At 41.4% G+C, this 25,126-nt stretch overlaps 2 protein-coding genes across 3 annotated transcripts in view; one reads left to right on the forward strand and one right to left on the reverse strand.

Moving 5' to 3' along the window:
- The window catches only part of Orc1 (origin recognition complex subunit 1), a 28,792-nt gene extending 20,889 nt beyond the window's left edge, over nt 1–7,903 (reverse strand). For both annotated transcript variants that reach the window (XM_048453333.3, XM_048453331.3), the window contains exons 1-2: nt 7,726–7,903; nt 3,966–4,066 (exon numbers count right to left, since the gene is read on the reverse strand). The gene's annotated coding sequence lies outside the window, so the exon portion shown is untranslated. The remainder of the gene's footprint in view (nt 1–3,965; nt 4,067–7,725) is intronic.
- Nucleotides 7,904–8,025: 122 nt separating this feature from the next.
- Prpf38a (pre-mRNA processing factor 38A) lies at nt 8,026–23,245 on the forward strand. The gene is made up of 10 exons (XM_048453334.3): nt 8,026–8,309; nt 8,896–9,055; nt 10,703–10,824; nt 13,149–13,234; nt 16,357–16,467; nt 18,594–18,706; nt 19,338–19,364; nt 19,444–19,541; nt 20,199–20,247; nt 21,923–23,245. Exons 1-10 carry the CDS (start codon nt 8,180–8,182, stop codon nt 21,963–21,965), a joined length of 939 nt encoding a protein of 312 aa, XP_048309291.1. The 5' UTR covers nt 8,026–8,179; the 3' UTR covers nt 21,966–23,245.
- The last annotated feature ends 1,881 nt before the right edge of the window (nt 23,246–25,126 follow it).

The following is a 25,126-nucleotide window of genomic DNA, read 5'->3' on the forward strand; positions in this document are numbered from 1 at the left end:
ACGGGTGTGTTTATTATTACTGAGATTACTCGGCGTAATTAAATGCTCAGTAGACTGCGCTGTTGTTAGAGGTAGTAGGGTGGAATTGGATTATTAGGAAAATACCTTAGTAATTGAAAAGCACAATTATGGTGCTTGAGTGGAGGAGTACAGAGACAGGGGTTGGTCCTTCTATGGCTGATGGGAGTCATGGATGGAGTCTAAATTGTGCTGATTTACCTGTGGCTGCGAGCAGAAGTCCTATTAGTGGGACAATGTTTGGGTTGTCTATTATGAAGATTTGTTGTAGTTCTCAGGAGCTGGATGCTAGGATGAAGCCCATGTCGCCGATGTGGTTATAAAGAATGGTTTACAAGGCTGCTGTGTTTGTGCCGGCTCAACCATACCGTTAGCCAATTAGTAAGAAGGATATAATGCCTACACTTTCTCAGCCGGTGAAAAGTTGGAATAAATTGTTGTCTGAAGTAAGGATAATTATAATAAGAAATAGAAGTAAGTATTTGATAAATCGATTTAGGGGTGGGTCTGAGTGTATTTTATCATGTGGTGACAAAAGGGCTACCGGCAGGAAAATAATTGACAAGAAGTCAAATTTGAAGCTTAGTGTTAATTTTACAGTGCCGACAGTAATCCAATGCCAGCAATTCTGTGTTGGAGTTGAAAAATGAGGTTAGTGGAATAAGGCTAATAAAGAATGCATATTTGGGGCTGGAGACATGGCTCAGCGGTTAAAGAGCATTGCCTGCTCTTCCAAAGGTCCTGAGTTCAATTCCCAGCAACCACATGGTGGTTCACAACCATCTGTAACGAGATCTGGTGCCCTCTTCTGGCCTGCAGGCATACATGCGGGCAGAATACTCTACACATAATAAATAAATATTAAAAAAAAAAGAATGTGTATTTGATGCTTAGGGTTACATAGTTGGGGAAATTTATAGATTTAACCGTATTAGTAAAGGAAACTAGCACAGGAAAACTGGCAGCGTGAGCACAAGGAAAAGTCGAGGACGCAGTGTCCTTATTATTTCCATTTAGAGTGGCACCAAATTTTTGGTTCCAAAGACCAACGGATTACTTCTATATAAGTAAGAAAGCCATATATTTAAGCACGGAGGCATGGGTTAGCCGCGCTTGCGTACTTTCTTGGTAAATAAGGAATTTAGATCCTATCTCCAGATTCACAGTCTGGTATCTTTAAAAGCTATATTTACATAATGTCAGTCCTATAAATAGTTTAGGTTTGATTGTAAGTAGAATAGGGGTAAAACATGAAGGGCTATCAGTGTAAGTTCTCGTGTGTGTGAGGGCTGGAGGTTATTTATATGGTTGGTTAGTTTACCTCATTGTGTGGTGATAATTATGTACATGGAATATAAGGACGTAATTAAGATGTTAGTACTTAGGAGGAAAACTGCAGGGTTAGATCAGGAGAATAGTGAGACTGTGATTATTAATTCTCCGATTAGGTTGTTGGGGGAAGGACAAGGTTTGTTAGACTAACCATGATTCATCAGGTGTCCATAAATGGGAATATTATTTGTACACACACAAAAAAAATTAGGCATGGGATGTGACCCCGCTGCAGGGGAAACAAAGATGGGTTAATCCCTGGAACTCGATGACAAACCAGGCTAACCTATTTGGCAAGTTAAAAGAAAAAAAATTAGCCGGGCAGTGGTGATGCAGGTTTTTAAACCCAGCAGGTGGATTTCTGAATTTGAGGCCAGTGTCTACAAAGCGAGTTCCAGGACAGCCAAGGCTACACAGAGAAACCTCGTTTTGAAACCCCCCCCCAATTTTTTTTTAAAAGTAGGTTATAGCTCCTGAGGAATGACCTCCAAGGTTGACTTTTGGCCTTCGCAAGCATTTGTGCGTAGAAATACACCCATCAAAACCAGTAACTAACTATACTCCTTGGCACAGTATTTTTTTTTGCATCGGATAGACCCAGACTACTGTGACTGGGTGAAAAGAAAAGCTGATATTACAGAGTGGAGAGCTGGAGGGAGGGCTCAGCAGTTAAGAGCACCTGCTGCTCATGCTGAGCACCCAGTTCAGTTCCCGGCACCTTCATGGTGGCTCACACTGCCTGTCACTCCAGTTCCAAGGGACTTCACGCCCGCGTCCAGCTCTACAGCTGCGGACGTTGGTGGGCTCACTCATACAACCGCAGGCAGAACAGTTCACATTAACTAAACCTCTAAAGTACAGTTTTAGTGACAAAAAACAGGAGAAGGGCTAAATAGTCCAAGTATCCTTCTCTCCACAAAGGATTCAGACATTATAACCTATCGGTCCTAGTAAAGATACTAACCCAGCATCTTAGCATTAAGTAATTACTACTAAACTATTAATCAAGCTTTCATCCTTCTCTTATAGGGCTAACATATGGGGAAAAATTTTCTCTGAATTACTAATGAGAACAAAGCCTTGGGAGGAGGACAATTATAAAAGCATATAGACATCCAATAAACAAATTGGTTTCCTCGAATACTGCGGCATTGTATCCTATATTCTATCCAGGAACATTTGACCCCCTAAACTTTCTCTCTCTCTCTCTCTCTGTCTCTCTCTGTCTCTCTCTGGATTTTTGAGACAAGGTTTCTCTATGTAGTTCTGGCTATCCTGCCACTCACTCTACAGACCAGGCTGGCTTCGAACTCACAGAGATCCATCTGCCTCTGCCTCAAAAGTATTGGGATTAAAGGCATGCACCACCACTGCCCAGCTGCTTAAAAAGAACAAGAAAAAGAAAAAGAAAATCAAGAAACTCTAAAAATGAAATGAAGATACTGGGCATTTGTTGCACAACTAAGAAAAACCCAGAGACAGTTATTGGGGTTCAAGCTGAAGATCAGAAAAGCAAAACAGCCAAACCACTAGAGACGTCTTACCTCTCTACCAAGGCTGGGCCACTGCAGACTGAGCCCTGAGCCTCTGTCTCCTCCCGTTTTATATTCCCCTTTAGTGCTGGAATCAAAGGCGCGTTTCTGCATTGATCTTGTGTAGCCCAGGGTGGCCTTGCACTCACAGAGAGCCATCGGCTTCTGCCTCCCAAATCTTGGGATCAAAGGTATACGACACCACTGCCTGGCCTTTGATGGCTTGGTTTTGCCTTCTGATTTTCAGGCAAGCTTTATTTATTAAGTCATACATAAAATATCACTACAGGTATTTAGTAAATAAACCACGTATATAAGATGAATAAGGGACTCTGGCTCTGGATCCCTTCCTGTTGCAAGAAGTTTGCTTTCTTCCTTACTTATACTTTGAATAAAAATTAGCTTTGCAAAAATCTCAGCAGGAAGGCAGGGAGAAGAGTGAGGAGGAAGGCAGGGAGAAGAGTGAGGTGAGTGATGGCCTTGAACTTCAGCATTTGGGAGGCAGAGACCAAAGGGTTTCTGCTGAGTTCCAGTACAGCCGGGTCTACACAACACATTCCAGGTTATCTAGGGCTACCCAGAAACAAAATGACAAAACAGGCACAAATGATTGTGTAATGATTATGTAATGATTATAATTCACAACATATTACCAGCGTCACTATTTTGTACTGCTTTTTGGCTGTGCTACTAAAATGAATCAATTTGAATTGAATACAAGGTAGACACAAGCAAAGAACAAAGAAGCCAGGCTGGGTAACAAAAAGACATAATCCTAACTATTCAAGAGTCTGAGGAAAGAGGATCACCAAGTTCAAGGCCTGTCAGATAGACTGAGTTCAAAGATGCTATCTCAAACTGTAAAAAGGCCGGGGATATGCATCACAGGGTACTCACTTGCACAGCTATGCTTGTGGCTCTAGATTCAATCCCCAGCACTTGGTGGGGAGGGGCGAGCAAACACAAATTAAGGACTTGCTCAAGAGAAAAATAAAATTGGATTTGTACTTTTTCACCTTTTGGGAAAAATTAGCGAACGTGCTTGAATCCATACAAATGTTTAAGGAAAATCGTAACACTTACTTTCAATATATATTCTTTTTAATGGAAGACGCAACACACAATTGTCAGAAATAATCTTTTAGCTTCTTCCAGCTTTCTACAACGAAGTCAAGCAAATGTCTCTGAAATATAAAGCAAAGACTCAAGTAAATTGTAATATTTAGCAAGTACTCATTTAAATAAAATGGGAATATCACTGAGTGATTTGTAGCAAATTACTGTTTTCCATCAAAACTTATATAATCCTCAAATGATCTAACTTAAGATGAACCCTAGCAGTCGGGAAGCAGAGATAGGTAAATTTGAGTTCAAGGCCAGCCTGATGTATATAGCTTTAGGGTAGCCAGGGTAACACATTGAGACCTTGCCTCAAAAACAAAACAACAATAAAACCCACTTTGGGAAACTAAAAAAACCTTTTTTTGTAAATTCTTGGACATATGCCTACTATGACTCAGTAATTCATGTATATACCAGAAATACACACACATCATGAAAAGACACGAACCAAAATGTGCCCATTAGTAGTATAGAGCAACAAAATTAATCCAATTATTAATTCAATATCACTCTTGTGGCTTGGAACTGAAATCTCCCCAAAGGTCAGCTGTTATGTCGGAAACTGACTGCCTCCTAGAGCAGCTGACCTCTTTGATGGATCACCTCTCGGCAGGTTCATGATTTGATGGGCTATTTGGGAGGTGATAGGAACTCTGAAGTCTTTTACAATCCAGGAAATGGGAGACGGAGAGAGGGCTCAGTGGTAAGAGCAACTGCTGCCCCTGTAGAAAACCCAGCACCTACGGGCCAGCTTAAAACCACTTTTAAGTCCAGTTCAAAGGGATCCAACAGCCTCTTGTATGCACTTGGTGCACAGACATTCAAGAGGGCAAACACTTCTACAGGTTAAAACAACAAAAACAGGAGGTATAAAAGAGGACTTACGTAGAAGGAGTATGTTCTTAGGGCAAGTCTTTGGGGAGTTTTATCTTGTCTTGACCCTTTCTTCTGTTAGGATGTTAGGGACCCTAGACAGAATGTCTGAAATTGTGAGCTAAAATAAATCTTTCCGCGCTTTAGGTTTTCTGAATATTTTGTCATAGAAATGTGTTTTGACAAACACATACACACACAAAATGTAGGAAATCTCACAAAATGAAAAGATGCCAAATTAGATGGCTAACGTACAAATGGCCTGCTACCGGCTGTGCTTATGGTTGTTTCTTTCCAGAACTGAAGAATGACGTGTGTATAGTCACGAGCAGAAATGGTAACACACAGTTCAATGAACTGCTCTGCTTCACCCTCCACGCGCCACCTCATCACTGTCAGCAAAGGAACGGTAAATGGACTGCAAAGTCAGGCCTGGCTTGGCCAAAAGGGTTTGACTTTTAGAGATAGTCGCTGCAAGGTCTTGATGCCACAGATACCAGAAATCTGAAATATGCATAGCACCTAGAACAGAAGCCACACCCAAGACAAATGCACAAAGAAACTTCACGAAAAGTTGAGCCAAAACTCTTGACATTTGTATCTCACTTAATTCTTAAAGAAAAAAAAAATCCCAGAACAATATACCTAATACTTATAGTAGATGCTCAGTAAGTATTTGCCAATCAAAAGTAGGTGTTATCTTGGTACGGTAACAACAGGCCCAATTTTACCAATAATACAGCCGTAATCCTTAATTTAGAACAGCCAGATGCCACTACCTTACCTTATATGTAAGTGTGAAAATAGACAGCATAATGTCAGAGCATTTACTTCTACCGGCTTAGTATAGTAAGTTAGACTTCCCAATGACAAGTCCACTAGCTTCAATTTCCTAACCCACAGAATGGAGATAATAGTGTCTTTTCTATTCAACCATTAGTACTTGAAGTCTATGTGCTAAGCCTGTTCTAAGATTATCAGTAATAAGGTGGGAAAGTAATGCATGACAAACCCACATCTATCCTAAAATTTAAGGTGCCCCAGGAATTCCACCCCGTGGAAGACTGAAGCTAGGGGAAACAGGAGCAGGAACTTGCCAGAGACAAATGGTGGGGAAGGCACCTTTGGCAAACTGCTTAAGGTACATCTCCTGCCTGTTTTGTTTTTGTTTTTGTAGACAGGGTTTCTTTGGAGCCTGTCCTGGACTAGCTCTTGTAGACCAGGCTGGCCTTGAACTCAGAGATCCGCCTGCCTCTGCTCCTGAAAACTGGGATCAAAGGCGTGCGCCACCACCGCCCAGTTTCTTGCCCTCACATCAGGATCAAGATTATGGAACGAGACAGAACAGGATCACTGGATCTCTCTCTCTCTCCAATGTGGCAATACTGAAGAAATCTTTTTTCTGCTTTTCACTATTAACTTGGCCTTTAAAACATTTATTAGTGGGCGGTAGTGGTGCACGCCTTTAATCCCAGCACTTGGGAGGCAGAAGCAGGAGGATCTCTGTGAGTTCCAGGCCAGCCTGATCTACAGAGAGTTGCAGGACAGGGTACAAAGTTACACAGAGAAACCCTTTCTTGGGGGAAAATTTTGTTGTTGTTGTTGTTAGGTGGTAGTGGCACACACCTTTAAGCCCAGCATCCAGGAGGCAGAGACAGATGAATCTCTTTGAGGCCAGCCTGGTCTAAAAGTGAGTTCCAGATCACCCAGGCCTATTATACAGAGAAACACTGGCTCAAGAGAAAGAATTTTTTTAAAATAAATTTTGTGCCTCTGTGTGTGTGTTTTCCCAGTGCCACAGCACTCATGTGGAGGCAGAGGACAACTGACAGAAGCAGGTTTTCTCCTTCCAACCGCTGAGTTCCTGGGTTCTAGCTTAATGTCAAGGGGCAATATTGAATGTATCAATTTGTAGATCCTAATTTGGCTCTTTTAATTGGAATGCTGAGGACAAGTGGCAGAAGTTGGCTTGTTAGGGCACAGTTTGTGATCCTAAATCTGATAATGCTACTTTCTTGAAGTTATGTAATTCACAATTCAATGCAAAACACTGAACTCAGTTTCACAGAATTCAGAAATCTCCCAACATCCAAACATTGCCCTCTAATACAGCTCTTAAAAAACCAATTCTAGCTGGGCGGTGGTGGTGCTTGCCATTAATCCTAGCACTCAGGAGGCAGAGGAAGGCAAGCTCTGAGTTCGAGGCCAGCTTGCTCTACAGTTAGTTCCAGCTCAGCCAGAGCAACAGTAAAATCCTGCCTTAAAAAAACCAAAATAGGAAAAGTATAATCATTCGACTTCTATGGACAACTAAAATGGCCTTATCACTGCAGTTTTACCCGTACTAATCGCGAGTAGAAATCTCGCCTCTCAAGCCTTAGGAACCCCACTTTCTCCAACTGTTAGAAGAGAAGGGCATTCGGCTCTAAGCTAGACCCTTACGAAGCAGAAAGCGGGCCATTAGACCTCTTCTATGACTGGGATGAAAGCCCACTATTTGGAGAGGAGTCCTGAGAAGGCCGGGACGCCCAAGTCACAAGAGGTGACTTACAGAAAGTCTCTCTCTGGACGCAATCACTAGTTGGCAAAGCGGATAACAGCGTCAGCTCCCGTTCCAGGGAAATGGATGCGAGTGTTTATCCGAGGCAGGGCACGTGGAAAGCCAAACTCTCAGGCGCCAGAAGGCAGGGCACACCCACTTCTCCCGCAAAGCAGGAAGTATCCCAGGACCTCAGTGGGGCAAGAAGGGTCTGTCTGCTGAGAACAGTGCCCGCCACTTAACAGGCTCTCGATGCACGTGTAGGGAACGAAATCAGTGAGACTGTGGAGAACGCCCTGCCACACTCACCACGCCGAAGCTTGTCAGGTCTGTCCGCTCCTCTGCACTTCCCACCGCTTCCAGTTTAGATCCTCGGGGAGCTGCACAACGCTCGCCCGGCCGAGCGGGTCTCCTCCGTGCACAGCCTACCACACCACGTAAGCTCGGCACTGCCGCGCCGGGGAGGACTGGAAGTGGAGGAAAAAAGTTTTCGCGCCACTAGCCATAACCCCGCCCACAGCCTGATTCCGATTGGCGTTCCCAACCACCTCGCCACGCCCACCAAGGCCTCATGACGTGCTTCCGCCATCTCTGACGCCAGCCGTGCGCAGTCCCGGGGAATTGTTCTGCGCCGCAGTTTCCGGCTCCAAGTTGTTCGCTTTCTGCTGTTAGAAAGGCTTCCCCAGACGCCGGACGTCTTTTTTGCAAACTGGATGTGACGTGTTGAAGAAGCCGACGGAAATAGAATTGAAAGCGTTCTAAAATGGCGAACCGTACGGTCAAGGATGCGCACAGCATCCATGGCACCAACCCTCAGTATCTGGTGGAGAAGATCATTCGGACGCGAATCTATGAATCAAAGTACTGGAAAGAAGAGTGCTTTGGACTTACGGGTGAGTGACCACGCGCGACCCGCGTCTCGGCGGGTTTCTTCTGACTCAGTGAGGAAGGATAGACCTTCGGGTGCTAGTACTGGAAAAGAGTATGTCAGCTCTTCACATAAACTGCTCTGTGCCTAGACTTGCACTAGACAGGACACAGACAAATCTGACAGGGTCTTTCCTGATGCTGAAGGATTTCTTTAGGTTCTTTGAGACATTCCAGGCTGGCCTCGAACTCAGAGATCCTCCTGCCGCTGCCTCCCGTTTAAAGGCGTGCGGCACCACCGCGCAACATCTGGGGGGTCATGACAGGCGCTTTTCTCCACGATTTGTTAAAGATTGAGGACTCACGAGTCCCACCCTTCCTTGATGGACGACGAACAATTGATGGGGGCTGGGATAAGGAGTATTTCTTCATTGGGGTAGTTCCAGGCAGTCATTCTTGTTACTATTGTCAATAAGCTCCTGTTCTCCTAATATTACATTCTTGCTGACTATTTAGGAGCTCTAAACCTTTAACCGTTTTCACCTTTCAACCAAGAAAAGCTAAGATCAATATTATATCTAAGATGTCTCTATTTGTGTTTGGTTATTTCAGCTGAACTTGTAGTCGACAAAGCCATGGAGTTAAGGTTTGTGGGTGGTGTCTACGGTGGAAACATAAAGCCAACTCCTTTCCTCTGTTTAACCTTGAAGATGCTTCAGATTCAGCCTGAGAAAGACATCATTGTTGAGTTCATAAAAAATGAAGATTTCAAGTGAGTACAATGTGGGCTATTACAAAATTCTCAGTGGTTCAGAATTGGGCTTTGTTAGCTGCCTGAGTGTTGTGTCTGTCATTGCAGGCTTTTGCCCTTGACCTAGTATTTTGACTGTCGTGGTTCCGTACACATTCTACTCTCATCAGTCTCGGGAGCTTCCCCTTCCTCCAAAAGCATTTTACAAATGAAATAAGTATACACAAATATATGTACATGTACACACACACACACACTATCTCAAAAAAAAAATGTTGGTAGACCATAGATGAGGGGGTCATACAACAGAGGATTTTAGTTAACGGGTTAGATCTGTATCTTATCCAGACTTTGGTCCCTATTGACTGTGACCTTCTTTAATTTTTTAAGGTTACCGATGTGTGGTAAAGGAAGTTAGCTGCTCCATAGTATCCATTTTCTAGGAGTTCGGAGCCAGGTATAATAGTTGATCATGTACCGTGATGTATTTTAGGGGCTTTATATATAGTGATTCATTTTGCATTCACACTAATGTTTTAAAAATATAATGACATTTTACATGGGAAGAAGCCAAGGCCCAGAGAGATGATAAATGGTTTGCCTAAGGATAGGCAACAATTATGGGGCAGGTCTGGGACTGAGGTACAGCTTGGTAGTAGAACAAATGCAGGGCTCTGGGTTTGTTTTTTAATTGAGATAGTGCCTCACAGTGTATCCTAACTGACCTTGTATTTATGGCAGTTCTCTGTCCTCTGCCTCCTGAGTGCTGGGCTGCAGGTACAAATCATGTCAGAATGCATAGTCTTTATATACTGCTCTTCCGCGATGAAGCTTGAATTTCAAATGGAGATTTGAGTAAGGAATTGGAAACACGAGATAAAGAAAAAGAAGGAATATTACCAAAAAAAAAAAAAACTAGAAAAATAGCTTATGCTGTAAGGGCTTAACACATGCTCGTGTCCTTCTAATATAGTTTCCCTTACATTTGTTTAAGGCACCAAGGCAGTTCATTAGGTTATAGCTTCTCCATTGTAGAGATTGAGAAAGCAAGTTACATGTCTGCTATCAAAGTAATGTACGAAATCAGAATTTTAACTTCTATGACTTTGACCTTTTTCCAGAGCCTACATTTATGGCAATATATGTTTGTTCTAACATTGTTATAAAATGTATATAATACTTTGTGTTGTTAAATGTATTATCTTTTTGGAATCTTAGGCAAATTCTGTGAAGTTTTACAGATGGTATATCTGAAAGTTGAGCAACATATACCAATCTCCACAGCTAGTAATGGAGTAGGAAGTTCATTGGGTTTCCGTATTTTAGCCATCATCTCTTCTATGCTACTTCAGAATTATGGCTTTTTGTTTGTTTGTTTGTTTGTTTTGTTTTTGAGATAGGGTTTCTCTGTGTAACAACCTTGCTTGTCCTGGAGCTCACTCTGTAGACCAGGATGCCCTCAGACTCACAGATATCTGCCTGCCTATGCCTCGTGAGTGCTGGGATTAAAGGTATGCACCACCACCACCCAGCAATTATGGCTTTATTATCTGATAACAAGAAAAACAAAACAGAATACTTTTATCTAATATTGTCACGAGAAAAGTCAGTTATAAAACTCAGAAACTCTTAGGATGGCCTGTTGTTTCAATGTCCTCTCTCTGTTAGGTATGTCCGGATGTTGGGGGCACTTTACATGAGGCTGACAGGAACTGCAATTGATTGCTACAAGTACTTGGAGCCTTTATACAATGACTATCGCAAAATCAAAAGCCAGAACCGAAATGGGGGTGAGTATGATACCAAGTCTCTAGACTATTATTCCTCAGCCATTTGTGTTCTCCTGTATCTTCACTTGTTTTAGCAATCACTAAATGTTCCTCTTCATCTGCATTATTGCTGTCTTCACCCAAATTTTTCATCTCCCTCACTGGACACATAGCATCTGGTTAGCCTGAACCCTTTTGGCACATGACTACCTCCCTTTCCCGCTCATCTTATGGTAAACACTGACTTACGTCAGATAGATCTTTCACACGTACTCCATCCACAAGGTCTAGAAGCTTCGAATTGGTTTCTCTATAAAACCTGACTTAGCCTACCCAAAGTCATTCTCCAAATACCACAGCTTCACTTTTTTTCCCTGTAGGCTACTCGATGTTATACTTTGTAGACTAAATGGACCTGTGTTATTCATGTAGGTACTCCACTGAAAAGACTAAGCTTATCCAAGGAGAGAGGGACATCTCTATATGTTTTATACATACACCTTGGTTTTGTTTTGTCTTGAGGGCATGTGGCCCAAGTGGACCTTCAACACTGTGTAGCTAAGGAGGACTTCAAACTTCTGATTCTTTGGTCTGTGCCTCCAGAATATGGGAATTACAGGTGTGCATGACCATGCCTGTCTTTATTGGGGTGGGGGCGTATTGAAGAACTGAACCTCATCATGCATGTGAGATGAGTGTTCTGCCACTGAGCTCCAGGCCTTGCCCTCAGAGATACACCTTCTATGTTAAGGAAGGTTTTGTGGTAGTGCAAACAGAACCTCTTAATTGGAGATATGCCTTTCTTAGGAATATAGAAGATTGAAAATTTAATATAAGTTGAATATCTCTTATTCAAAATGACTTAGAACCAGAGTATTGTAGGTTTCAGTGAATTTTAGATTTTGCAATAGTTGTATAAACTGTCAGATAACATCCCTATTCAGAAACCTAAAATTCTGCAAAATCCAAAATGTAGTGAGTTTCATGTCCATGTTCAAAAAGTTTCAGACATAAGATCGTTTCAGATTTAGTTGTTTTGTCTTAGGCCTTCTCAGTCTGTATTGCACTTTAAACTTTTTATCATATTTCTTCACTGAACTAATATGTATTGAGAATTGATGATGTGCCAGGAGTTATGCCAGGGACTAGAAGCAACATGGTGAACAGACGGATATGACTGGTCATTTTTGAATGAGTTCCTTATATTGTGGTAAACTAAGATGGGATTTCTCAATGCCTTGACATTGTAGGCTAGGTAACTCTTTGTCTGGTGGTAGTCCTGTACATGACGATATGTAGGCAGCATCCCTGTACATTCCCTAAAGGACACAGCTAGACTTCAAGTAGGGTGGTAGAGGTATGCAAAGTCACTTGTTGTTCAGAACTATAAAACTAAGATAATATCAGTACGGGTTCTAAAAAAATGTGCCATTTTTGTGCTATGAAAAAAGAAATATTCTTTGTTTTAAGATTTTATTGTGTGTTTGTGTTTGTAATAAGCATATGTGCTATGGTGCATGTCGAAGTCAAAAGACAAATCTAAGAATTGGGCCTATTTTCCCACTGTGGGTTCCTAGGATCAAACTCAGATGATCAGGCTTGTGTGACAAGTGCTTTTATCTGCTGGGCTATACCATGGACCCCTAAAATAGAAATATTATATGTTTGGGGACATTAGGTTAATGGGAGAAATTAAAACTAAATGACTTATTAGTATTAACTTTGGTTATATAATCTTGACTTATCTATTCAGTGTTATCCTACATAATTCAAGACTATTTGTGCTTACTTTAATGTTTGTGTCCCAGTTTTTTGTTTTGTTTTGTTTTGTGGTGTTTGATAGGAATCGAATCCTAGAACCTCATATATATAAGGCAAGTACCTTACCACTGAACTATATCCACAGCCGATCTTTTATTACTTGGAATAGCCTTATTCATCTCTTAGTTCCTTGTTTCTAAAGAGGCTTGATTGGGCTGACACCTCCTGCCGTGTGTGACTTAAGCCTGGGACCCAGATGATGGAAGGAGAGAACAGACTCAGTTTTCCTCTAACCTCCACGCATGTACTGTGGCAGGAGCTTGCACACTTGTGTACATGTGCACACGCAGTACATAAATAATAAACAGAACTTAAAATGTTTAAAGAGCTTGAGGATTTAGCTCAGTGGCAGAACACTAGCTAGGTAAGCACAAGACCCCAGGTTCAGTCCCCATCTCCAAAGTAAGTAAATAAAGAGTGGTGGCATGTAAGGAGCTTCATGTGAAATGCCATGATTCTTCGACTCTTTGGTTAACTGCGTCTGCCATTCCCAGGGTGTTTGAACTAAGCCTTTTGCCTTCCAGAGTTTGAACTGATGCACGTGGATGAGTTCATCGATGAACTTCTGCACAGTGAGAGAGTTTGTGATATCATTTTGCCCCGGCTACAGGTATGAGACCAGGGTCTACTGTAGAGTCAACTTTTACCTCCCACACAAACACAAGTATATACTAAAACACTTAAGGGTTTTCTTAAAAAGTCTTTCTGTCACACTTTGTACAGGAGAGGGAATGAGATAGAAGCAGGGAATGTTTCCGGGGTAGGACGTTGGAAGTGAATAGCTAGAGAAAACATTTCTTCTTCAGGATATATTATCACAGGTCTGATAGCTGGAGTACTTTTTCTCATACTGGTGAGCTAGGCTATGAAACAGAAAAAAAGAATGTGAGCATTCAATCCCTTAAACGTCTTGTTTATCATCCTGCCTCACATCCCGTGATGACGATCCATGAAGGGTTGTGAGGTGGCTGGTGTTCTTGCTTTGTTTTGTTTTTCTGATAGTCTTGACCATATAGCAACAATCGGCCTGGAACTGACCATATAAACGTTGTGTCCTCTAGCCTGTCTTCAGTTGCTGGGATTATAGGCGGCACCACCATGTCTGGCTAAGACTGCATTTTTAGTTTTAAAGAGAAAAAAGATATGAAATGTGCTGTAGTGAAAAGTTGATTGGATAAGAATTTAACTCAAGTTCTTGCATTATTATAGAACCCAATCTATAAAATGGGAAATTCCTGTTGAAAAAAAGCAGGAGTGGGGAGCTTAACTCAAAGGAAAATGTGTCAGGTGTGGTGGTGCATTCTTTCAGCCCCAGCACTTAGGAAGCAAAGACAGGCAATTCTCTTATGACTTTAAAGCCAGCTTGGTCTACATAGAAAGTTCCAAGCTAGCCAGGGTTACATAATGAGACAGTGAAGGAAGGAATCAAGAAATCATTCTGCTCAATGTAGTGGTTTATTATTTGTGTTTTAATAAATAAAGCTTTCCTGAAGGTCAGAGGGCAAAGCAGCCACACTAGTCAGCCGTACAGGCCAGGCAGTGGTGACACACAATTTTAATCCCAGGACTCAGGAAACAGATCCAGATGGATCTGTTAGTTCAAGGCCACCCTGGGCTATACAAGATTGAATCTGTCTAAAAGAGAAACAGCTCACACACAGGTGATCCCAGCACTACGGAGGTTGGGACAGGAGTGATATGGCTGAGTGGAGAAAGGAATATAAGGGAGAAGAGACAGGAACTCAGTGGGGGTGTAGTCTGTAGGATTTGTGGAGACAGGATCTCGCCCATTTTTATCTCATTTAGAAATAAAAGCCAGTGGCTGACTGCTTTGTTTTTCTGATCTTCAGGTTGAACCCCAATCTTTGTCTCTGGGTTTTTATTATTTGTGCTTCAGCTTAATGTCTAGCTAAAGGAAAGCTAAGTGACTGTCTCCACCTGTTCCTCCCTTACATCTCTAAACTAGACCTACAGGACAATTTAAAGGCATGGAAGAGATTTTACTATCTTGATTGTAGTGTAAATTTCAAGTGTGTATTTTTATAATAAAACTTAAATTTTGTTGGGCGGTGGTGGTACACGCCTTTAATCCTAGCATTTGGGAGGCAGAGGCAGGCGAATCTCCGGGAGTTTGAGGCCAGCTCTGATCTACAAAGTGAGTTCCAGGACAGTCAGGACTGTTACACAGAGAAACCCTCTCTGGAAAAAACTTTATACTTTAAATATACTTTAAAAATACAGTTTTCATTGTATGTGAGAAAAGGCAAGTTGACTAGGATGGTGCATGTCTGTGATTACTAGTATTCCAGAGACTGAAGCAAGGAGATGTTGAGTTCAAGACAGGCAGTGACTACATAGGAAGTCTTATCTACAAAAAAAGAAAAAGGGGAAACCCTTAGGGCTGAGAAAATGGCTTAGTGGGTAAAACACTTGCTACTCAAGTCTAACACTCTGAGTACAGATCCTCAGAACTCACATACAGAGCTAGCATTTGCAGCAGTAATCCTAGCAGGCCACTAGGGAGATGGAAGACAGACAGGATAACTGCCAGGAGTTCACACGTCAGCTAATTTGGCATACACTGCAGTGAAGAAGACCCTGCATTAAACAAAGTGGAAGGCAAACCATGACACACAAGGTGGTCCTCTGCTTTGGCATACATGCTCACACTCACAGATAAAATTTTTAAAAATTGAAAGAAAAAAAGCCTCCACTGGAAAGATTGCGGCACAGCCTTTAATCACAGAACTTGGGAGGCAATCGCTAAATTTGGGGCCATCCTTGTGTAGTTCTAGGACAACCAAGCCTTCATTATGAACCCCTGTCAAAAAACAATGAAAAAAACAAACAAACAAAAAATACCAAAAAACAAAACAAGTCTGTGCTAGGAAAATGGCTCAGTGGATAAGAGTGCTTGTTCTGTAAACATGAGTACTCAGTTCAAATCTTCAGCACCAATGTAAAAAGCATGGCTGCTAAGTGCCTACTACGTAAGCTTGGCAGGCACAGAACTTCCTCGCCAGCAAGCTTCCAGTTCAGGGAAAGTCTGTCTCCGTGCAGCAAGATGGAGAGCAACAAAAGATACCCAAGGTCCTGTTCTGGACTTCCACGAGTAAGCATAGGCACGGATATTTGTACAGTTATGTACATGTATCATACAAATTAATAAGTTTGTCTTTATATAATTAAAACATTTATTTTTTAATTCATTTTATTTTTACTAATTATTATTAATAGAGTGCGCACCAAGGCATGTAAGGGCTAGAGGACAATTTCTGAGATTCAGTTCTCACCTTCTACCAGAGAATGCCAAAAGAAGGCATTGAATGGATCCTCTGGAGCTGGTAAGCCACCGTGCAGATAAGGTATTAAGAACTGAACTCTGGTCCTCTCCAAGTGCAGCAAGTGTTCTTAATTGCTAAATCATCTCTCCAGCCCTGAGGTTAACATTTTTGACTACATACTGATTTGACATTCCAGTGACCTTATAAGACCACAGGAAATAGAACCAATTGAAAATGAGCTTGTTCTCGGCATTGTTTATGTTTGTAGTAGAACTTAAAAGAGCATATAGGTGCCAGGGATATTAGCTTCTTAGGGAAGTCTTGAGGTACAATACTACTATACCTGAGCTGTTGCTTCACAACCTTTCTATCAACTCCAGAAACTCAGTGTTCCCATCAGGACCTGGAGGAAACAGCAGTGACTTAACTTTTACTGTGCTCTCTGTAGAAACGCTATGTACTGGAGGAAGCCGAGCAACTGGAGCCTCGAGTGAGTGCTCTAGAAGAGGACATGGATGACGTAGAGTCCAGTGAAGAGGAGGAAGAGGAAGATGAGAAGGTAAGGCATATGAAAGCTTTACAGGCTAGGAAGGAAGAAAATAGCCCTTGTTTTTCAAGCTTTAATTTTTAAATTAATGATAACCTTTTATTATTACTTTTTTTGTTTTGTTTTGTTTTTCTAGACAGGGTTTCTCTATGTAGCTCTGGCTGTCCTGAAACTCTCTCTGTAGACCAGGCTGGCCTCAAACTCAACAGAGGTTCACCTGCCTCTGCCTCCCCGAGTGCTGGGATCAAAGGCGTGCGTCACCACCACCCAGCCTCTTTAAATCTTTTATGAAGTAATTATTTTGGGGATCCTTTTGGAGAAGGAGGGCCCTATTGTATGGATGAGGCTAGATAGACATTTCAGATCTGCCTCAGGGATGCTAGGATCACAGCCCTGTGTGTAAAAAAAAGGAGAGCTTATCTTCTCATTATAATGACCTCTTGAATGCCTCAGCTCTGTTATAGCAGTGGTATGAGCTTAACAGTCATGATTCCCCCTTCCCCCTACCCCCATTGAGTGAGGGATTGATTCCAATCTCGAAGGTAATAGTACTTTTCTCTGAACACTGCTGTGTAGGGTCTTAGTATATTTCCACATAATTGCAAATGTATGATAGCTATTAAATTTAGGGGAAAGGCTTGAACATACTCTAGAGGGAAGTTACCTTCTGCAGAGCCATATTTTGTCAGAACTATAATCACAGTGCTGAAAAGCTTGGACACAAGCTCCCAGCTGTCAGTGACTGAGGAGTCAGATTGTCAGCTTGGTCATCAGGCAGCGTTAGTAATGTGAAATAGCTTAGAGTAAAGGAGCTCTAAAGCATTTGTAATTAAATTCTAGGAAACATGCCTAGAAAGGACCATAAGGGCCGGTGGTGGCAGTGGTGCAACCCTTAATCCCAGTACTTGAGAAGCAGAAGCAGGCAGATCTCAGTGAGTTTGAAGCCAGTCTGGTCTATAAAGTGAGTTCCAAAGTCTACAAAGCCAGGGCTGTTACAGAGAAACCCTGTCTCAAAAAACCGAAAGAAAAAAAGTGGTGGGGGGGGGGCAGAAGAAAATGGAAAGAAATGGTAACCTTGATGCACACGGCAGCACCTGCCTTTCATTCTAACCTTCCAGAACGCAGAAACAGAGAATAACCGGGGTTGCACAGTGAGACCCTGCCTCTAAAACTAAAAAGTTAACCTCAGATTAGGTTTTCTATTGGTGAAACAGTAACTATTTTTCCTCAACTTGGAATTATCTATTCCTGTCCCTTGTGGTTTTTCATTTTTTTAATCTCCCTTTTCTTCCACTGCATTGCCATCTTTGGCACAATTCCAAGTTGTAAATGTCATTCATCTATGATCATTTTCTTCTGCTGGCAGATGTGTACAAGTAGGACCCTGCCCCAGCTGTATAGCTTCATAGTACGTCTTGACCGGCGTCTTGATACTTAGAACAGCAAATGTCTCTTCTACTCTTCTTCAGTACCGGCTTTCCTATTTTTGCTTCATTCTTTGTTCTCTCTTTATCTCTGTCTTATTTATATTTCTGTGTTATGTGTCTGGGTATGTGGACATGAATGCAGGTGCCCTCAGAGACCAGAGGTGTTACCCTGGAAGGGAGCTTATAGGTTATTGCGAGACATCCGACACTGGAAATCCAGTTTAAGGAAATAAGCCTTTTTTTCCGTCTTTCAAGACGGAATGGATTCTCTGTGTAGCCCTTATTGTCTTAGAACTTGTTTTGTAGATGAGCTTGACCTTGAAATCAGAGACCCTCTACCTCCTTCCAGCTTGGGATTAAAGGCGTGCACCACCACAGTTTGCACTATTTTTTCCTACTGTACTCAAACATTCATAGGCTGATATTGGTAATTCTTTTTTTAAGACAGGGTTTCTCTGTGTAGACCAGGCTGGCCTCAAACTCAGAGATCGGCCTGCCTCTGCCTCCCGAGTGCTGGGATTAAAGGTGTGCACTGCCACCACCCCGCCTGGTAATTCTTTTTGTCACTAAGACTACCCCTTTATGTAGTCAAATCACGATTGTAGAGTCACTTAAAAGATGTCCATTGGAACAGAATAGGGAGGGAACCATAGCTGTGTTTTTGCGTGGCTTCCTTTAGTAAAAGCCAGTACTCATCCATCTTGTTTCAAGCTGGAAAGGGTACCATCACCTGATCACCGACGAAGAAGCTACCGGGACTTGGACAAGCCACGGCGCTCTCCTGCACTGCGCTACAGGAGAAGTCGGAGTCGGTCTCCCAGGAGGTAGGGCTGGAACACCACAGCCTAGGAATCTGACTTTCAGGGAAGGAAAGTATTAGCCTATAGAGATGTTTACCAGGGTATATGTTTCCTTGTTCCTACTGAATTATCATCACCCATAAAATCTCATTGGCAGAAGGGGAAAAAAGCCATTTTTTTTGTGGTCAGTGAATTAAGCTGGGCTTAGATATACAATTGAGTTATGTTTCTTAGCTCACTTGTTGTGATTATGTATTTCCCAGATAGTATAGAGTAACCTTAAAAAGGATGGCTATTACAGCTTCTCTGTATCTCCCATCCTCTAGTAGATTAAGTTGGTTATGTTTTGAAGATGGTGACAGAATACAAGACACAACAGATCCTTCCTGCAAGTGTTTTTCTCAAATGTGTATATTTGTTATTTTCCCACTGGTAAAACTAAATTGCACGGCTAGAGTGTTAGACGTTGACATTAAGACTACATTTAAGACATAGATACAAAAAAGAATCAGGTCTGGGGCCACTGTTCAGTGCCTAGCACTCCTCCCCTCTCAAAAAAGAAAATAGAAAAAAAAACAGAGGGAGTAAATTTTATGTGTTTATTTTTGTGATTTACAAGATCCAGTGCACTAACATGCTCTTCCTCTTCCCACAGGCGAAGTAGATCCCCTAAAAGGAGAAGGTAGGTCCTGAGTCATTTCTGACAAGAGGGTGCTGAGCAGGGGAGAAGGGAACATGCTGAGCTGGCTGTTTTTCCATAGCCCTTCTCCCCGCCGAGAAAGACATAGGAGCAAGAGTCCACGACGCCATCGAAGCAGGTCCCGAGACAGACGACACAGATCCCGCTCTAAATCCCCAGGTATAGTATTTGGGCTCTTTCCTGCTTGTTTTAGTAAAGAAATCTAAAAGGAGCATTAAGACTCCTTCAACACAAATACATAATAGCACTACTACCTAACAGGAAAGGAGATGGGCATGGAATTCAAAAGTGAGAGTACTCATTAAGACTCTAGTGAGGGGGGCTGGAGAGATGGCTCAGAGGTTAAGAGCATTGCCTGCTCTTCCCAAGGTCCTGAGTTCAATTCCCAGCAACCACATGGTGGCTCACAACCATCTGTAAGGGGATCTGGTGCCTTCTTCTGGCCTGTGGGCATACACACAGAAAGAACATTGTATACTTAATAAATAAATAAATATTTAAAAAAAAAAAAGACTCTAGTGAGGGGAATACAATTTTTTGTTTGTTTTTGCTTTTATCTAAAATGCAAAAATAAGACCTAGTATAATATCGGTCAAAGCCTGAGCTAACATTTTGTGAAGTTAGCCATAATAATGCTCTGGATATTTCACTACTCCATTCCCTGCCACAACTAACAACTAAACAGGTATAATAGTGAGTGGTTTACTCAGACTAGGCCAACAAAGCCTGGTGAGTGAAAGGAATTGGGGGAGGTGAGAATGATAGTCTATGAATGGGAAAACAAAAACTCTCATCCAATGACCTTTTCTTCCCTAGGTCACCACCGTAGTCACAGACATAGGAGTCACTCAAAGTCTCCTGAAAGGTACGGGTTAAACCTCTATTTTAAGAATTTAATTCTGGGCTGGGAAGGTGGCTCATTGGGTAAAGTGCTTCTCATGCAAGCATGAGAATTTTCCAATTCAACCCACAACACCTGTGTTAAAAGCGCCTGAAATCTTAGTGCTGGAGAGGCAGAAAGACCTATTGAATTTGCTAGCCAGCCAGTCTAGCCAATCAGCCAGCTTCAAGTTCAGTGAGACTCTGTCTCACAAAATAAAGTGGAGAATGAGTTAGGAAGACACTCGATGTTTACCTCTGGCTTCCACATGTGCACATGTACACATTTAAATCTTTATTCAATAGTTAAAGTTTTAAATATAACTGAGATGGGAAATTTTGATGCGGGTATTGGTAGTTCATTACAAGATAAAATAGGCTCCCCTCCTCCCCTGCCAATTTCTTTTGCACCTTGTTTCCCTTCTTGGAATTAAAACTTTGAATGGTGGTCTCAGTGATTCTGGGCTTTTTTCTTTTTAATTGTGTATATGTTTTTATCTGCATACAGTTAAGATGCCAGTGGAGGCCAAAAGTATGGAATCCCCAGGAACTGCATATATATTTGCAACCCACCCAATGTGGGTGCTGAGAACTAAACTTAGGTCCTCTATACCAGTGCCTGCTCTTAACCACTGAGCCATCTTTAGCCTAAGAACTAACTTTTAACACTTCTACAGTTGAATCCTTGAACAAGTCATTTTTAATTCATCTTTATTAGAACCCTGTGGGCCATGTACCCCATTAGGTATATTCTTACCCTGTGAAGAATTCTAATGGCTCATAGTGCTGTTCAGAACCATTAAAAACAAACAAACAATGTCCTGATAGGATCTCAGTGGCTCGAAGGAAAAAGTGCTTGCTGTGCACAGGGGTCCAAATCCTCAGAAACCAGTTAAAAACTAGTCAGGTGATTTTCACTACCTTGGATCCCAGCACTCTGAATAGGATCCTCAAAACAAGCTAGTTATCTAGACTAGCTTCATTTTGGGCTATAGTTTCCATTATGAGATCTGTTTTCTGTTACTGGGATAAATGACCCAAAGCAATAGGTTTATTTCAAATTATACTTCCAGGTAACAGTCTGTGATTGAGGGAAGTCAGGGTAGGGATCCAAGCAGGAACCATGGTGGAAAGCTGCTTACTTCCTTGAGCTCTGCTAGTTTTACACATCCTAGACCCAACTACATTCTGAAGGTGCTGTCCTCGGTGGACTAGGCCCTCCTACATCATTTAAGACAACCTCTCAGACATGGCCAAGGCCAGTTTAACGTAGAGAAATCCTCAATTGAGATTCCTTTTCCCAGCTGACTGAGTGTGTCAAGTTGATAAAATAAAAACTAAGCAGCACATCCTGCCTCAAAAAAGCACTTGAGGAAGACACAAGGGTCAGACTCCAGCCTCTACATGCACATGCACTCAACTGCATGTGCTCATTTGCAGGCATGCAACACACACACACACACACACAATTAATTTTGTGCTGGGTAAGGTGATAAACACCTGTAATCCCAGCACTGGGGAGGCAAAAGTGGGAAGCTGTCAACAAAACACACAAAGTGCATCTAATGTTTGTATCATCTCTATTCATCAGTGTCAGCATACTATGAATGTCTGTCTTCCTTATTTGCTCCTTAATTTAATGGTTTATTATCTCATTTCAGGTCTAAGAAAAGCCACAAGAAGAGCCGGAGAGGAAATGAGTAATGGATGCATTTTGATTTTAGTCTAGATGGCCTCCTGTGAATATGAGAATATCTGTTAAAGTGAAATGTTCAAGATCAGGCAGCTACGAGTATTGGGGTTTTTAAAAATCAAGTTCTTGTTTGTTTTGTTTTTATTTTAATATTACAGAGGTGCTAAGTTTTGTATCTCTTTGAATTATAATCAGCATCTTTGGAGGGTGTCTTTGACCAAATCAAGGTCAGGTTTTGACCTAACCAACTATGGTATTCATACTTACCAAGGGTAGAGAGGACCCGGGAGTTGGGGGAGATTCAGTACAATGAAGAGATGTAGTCACATGGCGACCCTTCTTATTTGTAATTAAACCTGACACAGTTGTCATTTATCTCTAGTTTCTCTATGACACCCTAGAATGCAGTGGTTTATGCTGCTGTGACCCACTAGTGAAGCATAGCACTTCTCACTGACTACAGACAGCAGCAGAAACAAACACAAACACACAGTTACTAGTTAGTGGTTTTGTAAGAACGGAACACATTCAAACGTGAAGGTTTTTCTGGAATTTTTTTTAATTCAGTTTCATTAAACAATTCAACATGATTGCAATTAACATCCTTTATACAAGCCAGGTATGGTGGTTCATACCTGTAATCTCAACACAGGCTGAAGCAGAATACTGTGAGTTTTTACCTAGGTTGCTTTTAGTGGGTATGAAGTGAGAGGGTTGTGATGGTAATGAAAATGACACATTCTGTTTAAGACAGCTGCAGTATTTCTACATGGATAGAAAGAGAGACTAGTAGGGTTCAGCGTGATGATCTAGGCCAGAACTGACAACTGTCAAAGACATTTAGATTCCCAGGGAGTATCAGTAGATTTAAAAACAGCAGCAGCACCACAGGCAATGCCAACGACTGTGACTAGTAATACAGGTCACCTAGTAAATACTGGAATGAGCCATTCACAAAGGTAGAATCAGTATGTCAAGGACACTGAAGGGTCTGAAGATATAGAAGCAAAATAAAAGCTTTACTAAGTCCATAGGCTTAATACTGATACTATAGAGTATTATGGTCTTAACTAAAACAATTCCTTCTGCCTGTACTTACCTTTCCTCCTTTAAGAGGGTAGAAATGACTGACTTCTTGTCAGTATAATCCTAGGAAGAACTGTAAAGACCAGCTGCCTTAGAGGAACCAGCTTCTCAGGAAGTCATATCTGGTCCTAGGATAAGCATTTCTATTGTTTGCTGTTGATTGGGGAACTTCTGTAGCAATATTAAAGCATTTCTTTTATTTGCACTTTCATATTCTTTACTCATTCCTCTAACCATGATACCTAAATTAATAAGGGAATTAATAAAGTTGTAAGACCTATTATAGCTTATGGCCACAACTATATTTTGTGGCTTTTAAAATTAAATATATCTCCACTCAGGTTTGGTAGAAATTCCTAAGTTATTTCTTACTGAGGTGATTTAGGTGGAAAAAGATGCCTCTGGCTACATGATCCATGGGCCAACCAAGCACCATCAATTTAAAAGTTTTAATATTAAGGTAAATTTAAAGAACAATAAACCTACAACAGAAAGACCCAACAATCTTTTATGAGAAACCTTTCCAAAATTTAAAGTATACGTTAGATATGGTAGAATCTGGATCCATGGGCAGCAAGAAGCATACTACTACTACTTAGAACAAAGGAAATAAAAATAAGGGTGAGAGGGATATGTTGAATATTGGAGACCATTCTGACAAACCACACAGAATTACAGAGATGACATTTGAAGGATAGATTTGTCACCTGTTTTAACTATTAGTACATGAGGCCTTTGAATTTTAGCTTTGAAATTCTTAGGTTACAACATCGCCTTAGAAATGGTTTTACATCTCAGCTGTACACACGCATATATTCTTTGTGCTGAAACAGACTTTAAGAAACAAATATACAGGCCATGTGGTGGTGGCACACGCCTCTAATCCCAGAATTCAGGAGGCAGAAGCAGGCGGATCTCCAAGTTCAAGGCCAGCCTGGTCTACATAGAATGAGTTCCAGGACAGCCAGAGCTACACAAACCCTGTCTCAGGAAAACAAAAACCAACCAAACAAAAAACCAAATAATGCAAAGTGTATTCATATTAGCTTTACTAAGATTTTTTAAAATAAATATTCATGTGTATGTGCATGTCTCTAAGTGCAGAGGTACTACATGTACAAGTGCTGATAGGGGCCAGAAAAGGGTGTTGAATCACTTGAAGCTGGCGATTTCATTTGTGAGTAACCTGACATGGGAGCTGGGGTCCAAACCCCACTCCTCATGACTGAGCAGCAAATGCTTTTAACCACGAAGCCATTGTTCCAGTTCCTATAGTTAAGATTTTTAAACCACTATGTGGATTTCACTTTCCACAATTTGAAATCCAGTTCCTTAATAGCTTACATAGAACACAAGAACTTTAATAAATTAAGCCAGATGTGTTTTTCGAGGGAAAAGTGGCAGATTTGTAATAGAACAACCCAATGTAGCCTCATTAACCTCTTTCTGTTACTCCTCAGTAGTGTGATAATGAGTTTTAAACAAAGACCAGAAAATTGCACCAAGCCTAATGATCCCTGGGTCATATGAGGGAAAGAAGTCACTCCACTCTTTGGATCTTCACATGCAACCAGCATATACATATACACTAATAGAGGTGAAGAAAGAAAAGGTTTTGTTCATTTTTTATATTAAGCATCCTGATTTCTAAGAGAAACATGAAGCTAGGAAAATGAAAGGTGCCTCTTCTGTGTTTTATATAACTGTCCTTAGTCTTGAGAGCAATCTTGGAATTTGGCTTTCTTGTATGGAAAAACAGTTGTCATTTCAGTTTCTTAGCCACCTTCTAAGTCTAATGAAATGCGTTTCCAGGAGATAAGCATCAGTTCCGTAACTGCTGTGTTTGTTAAGATGGCACATAAGCATACTTTATAAAAGCGTTGTGCATATACACTTATGATAATTCACTAGAATGATTGAAGTTCACCAGATAATTCTTAATTGACAGATTTTACTGTTTTACAAGTAATATGTGATACCCTGTTTTCTTCAAGAAAGGCAAGTACTGTGGCTGTTTAGTCACCTTGCTAGCCCAAACTTTAACACCCTTTCTTTCTGTAAACACATCACATTATCATTTACAAGT

The sequence above is a fragment of the Myodes glareolus genome, chromosome 3, assembly GCF_982192425.1.
Source record: "Myodes glareolus chromosome 3, mMyoGla1.1, whole genome shotgun sequence".
Lineage (NCBI taxonomy): Eukaryota > Metazoa > Chordata > Mammalia > Rodentia > Cricetidae > Myodes > Myodes glareolus.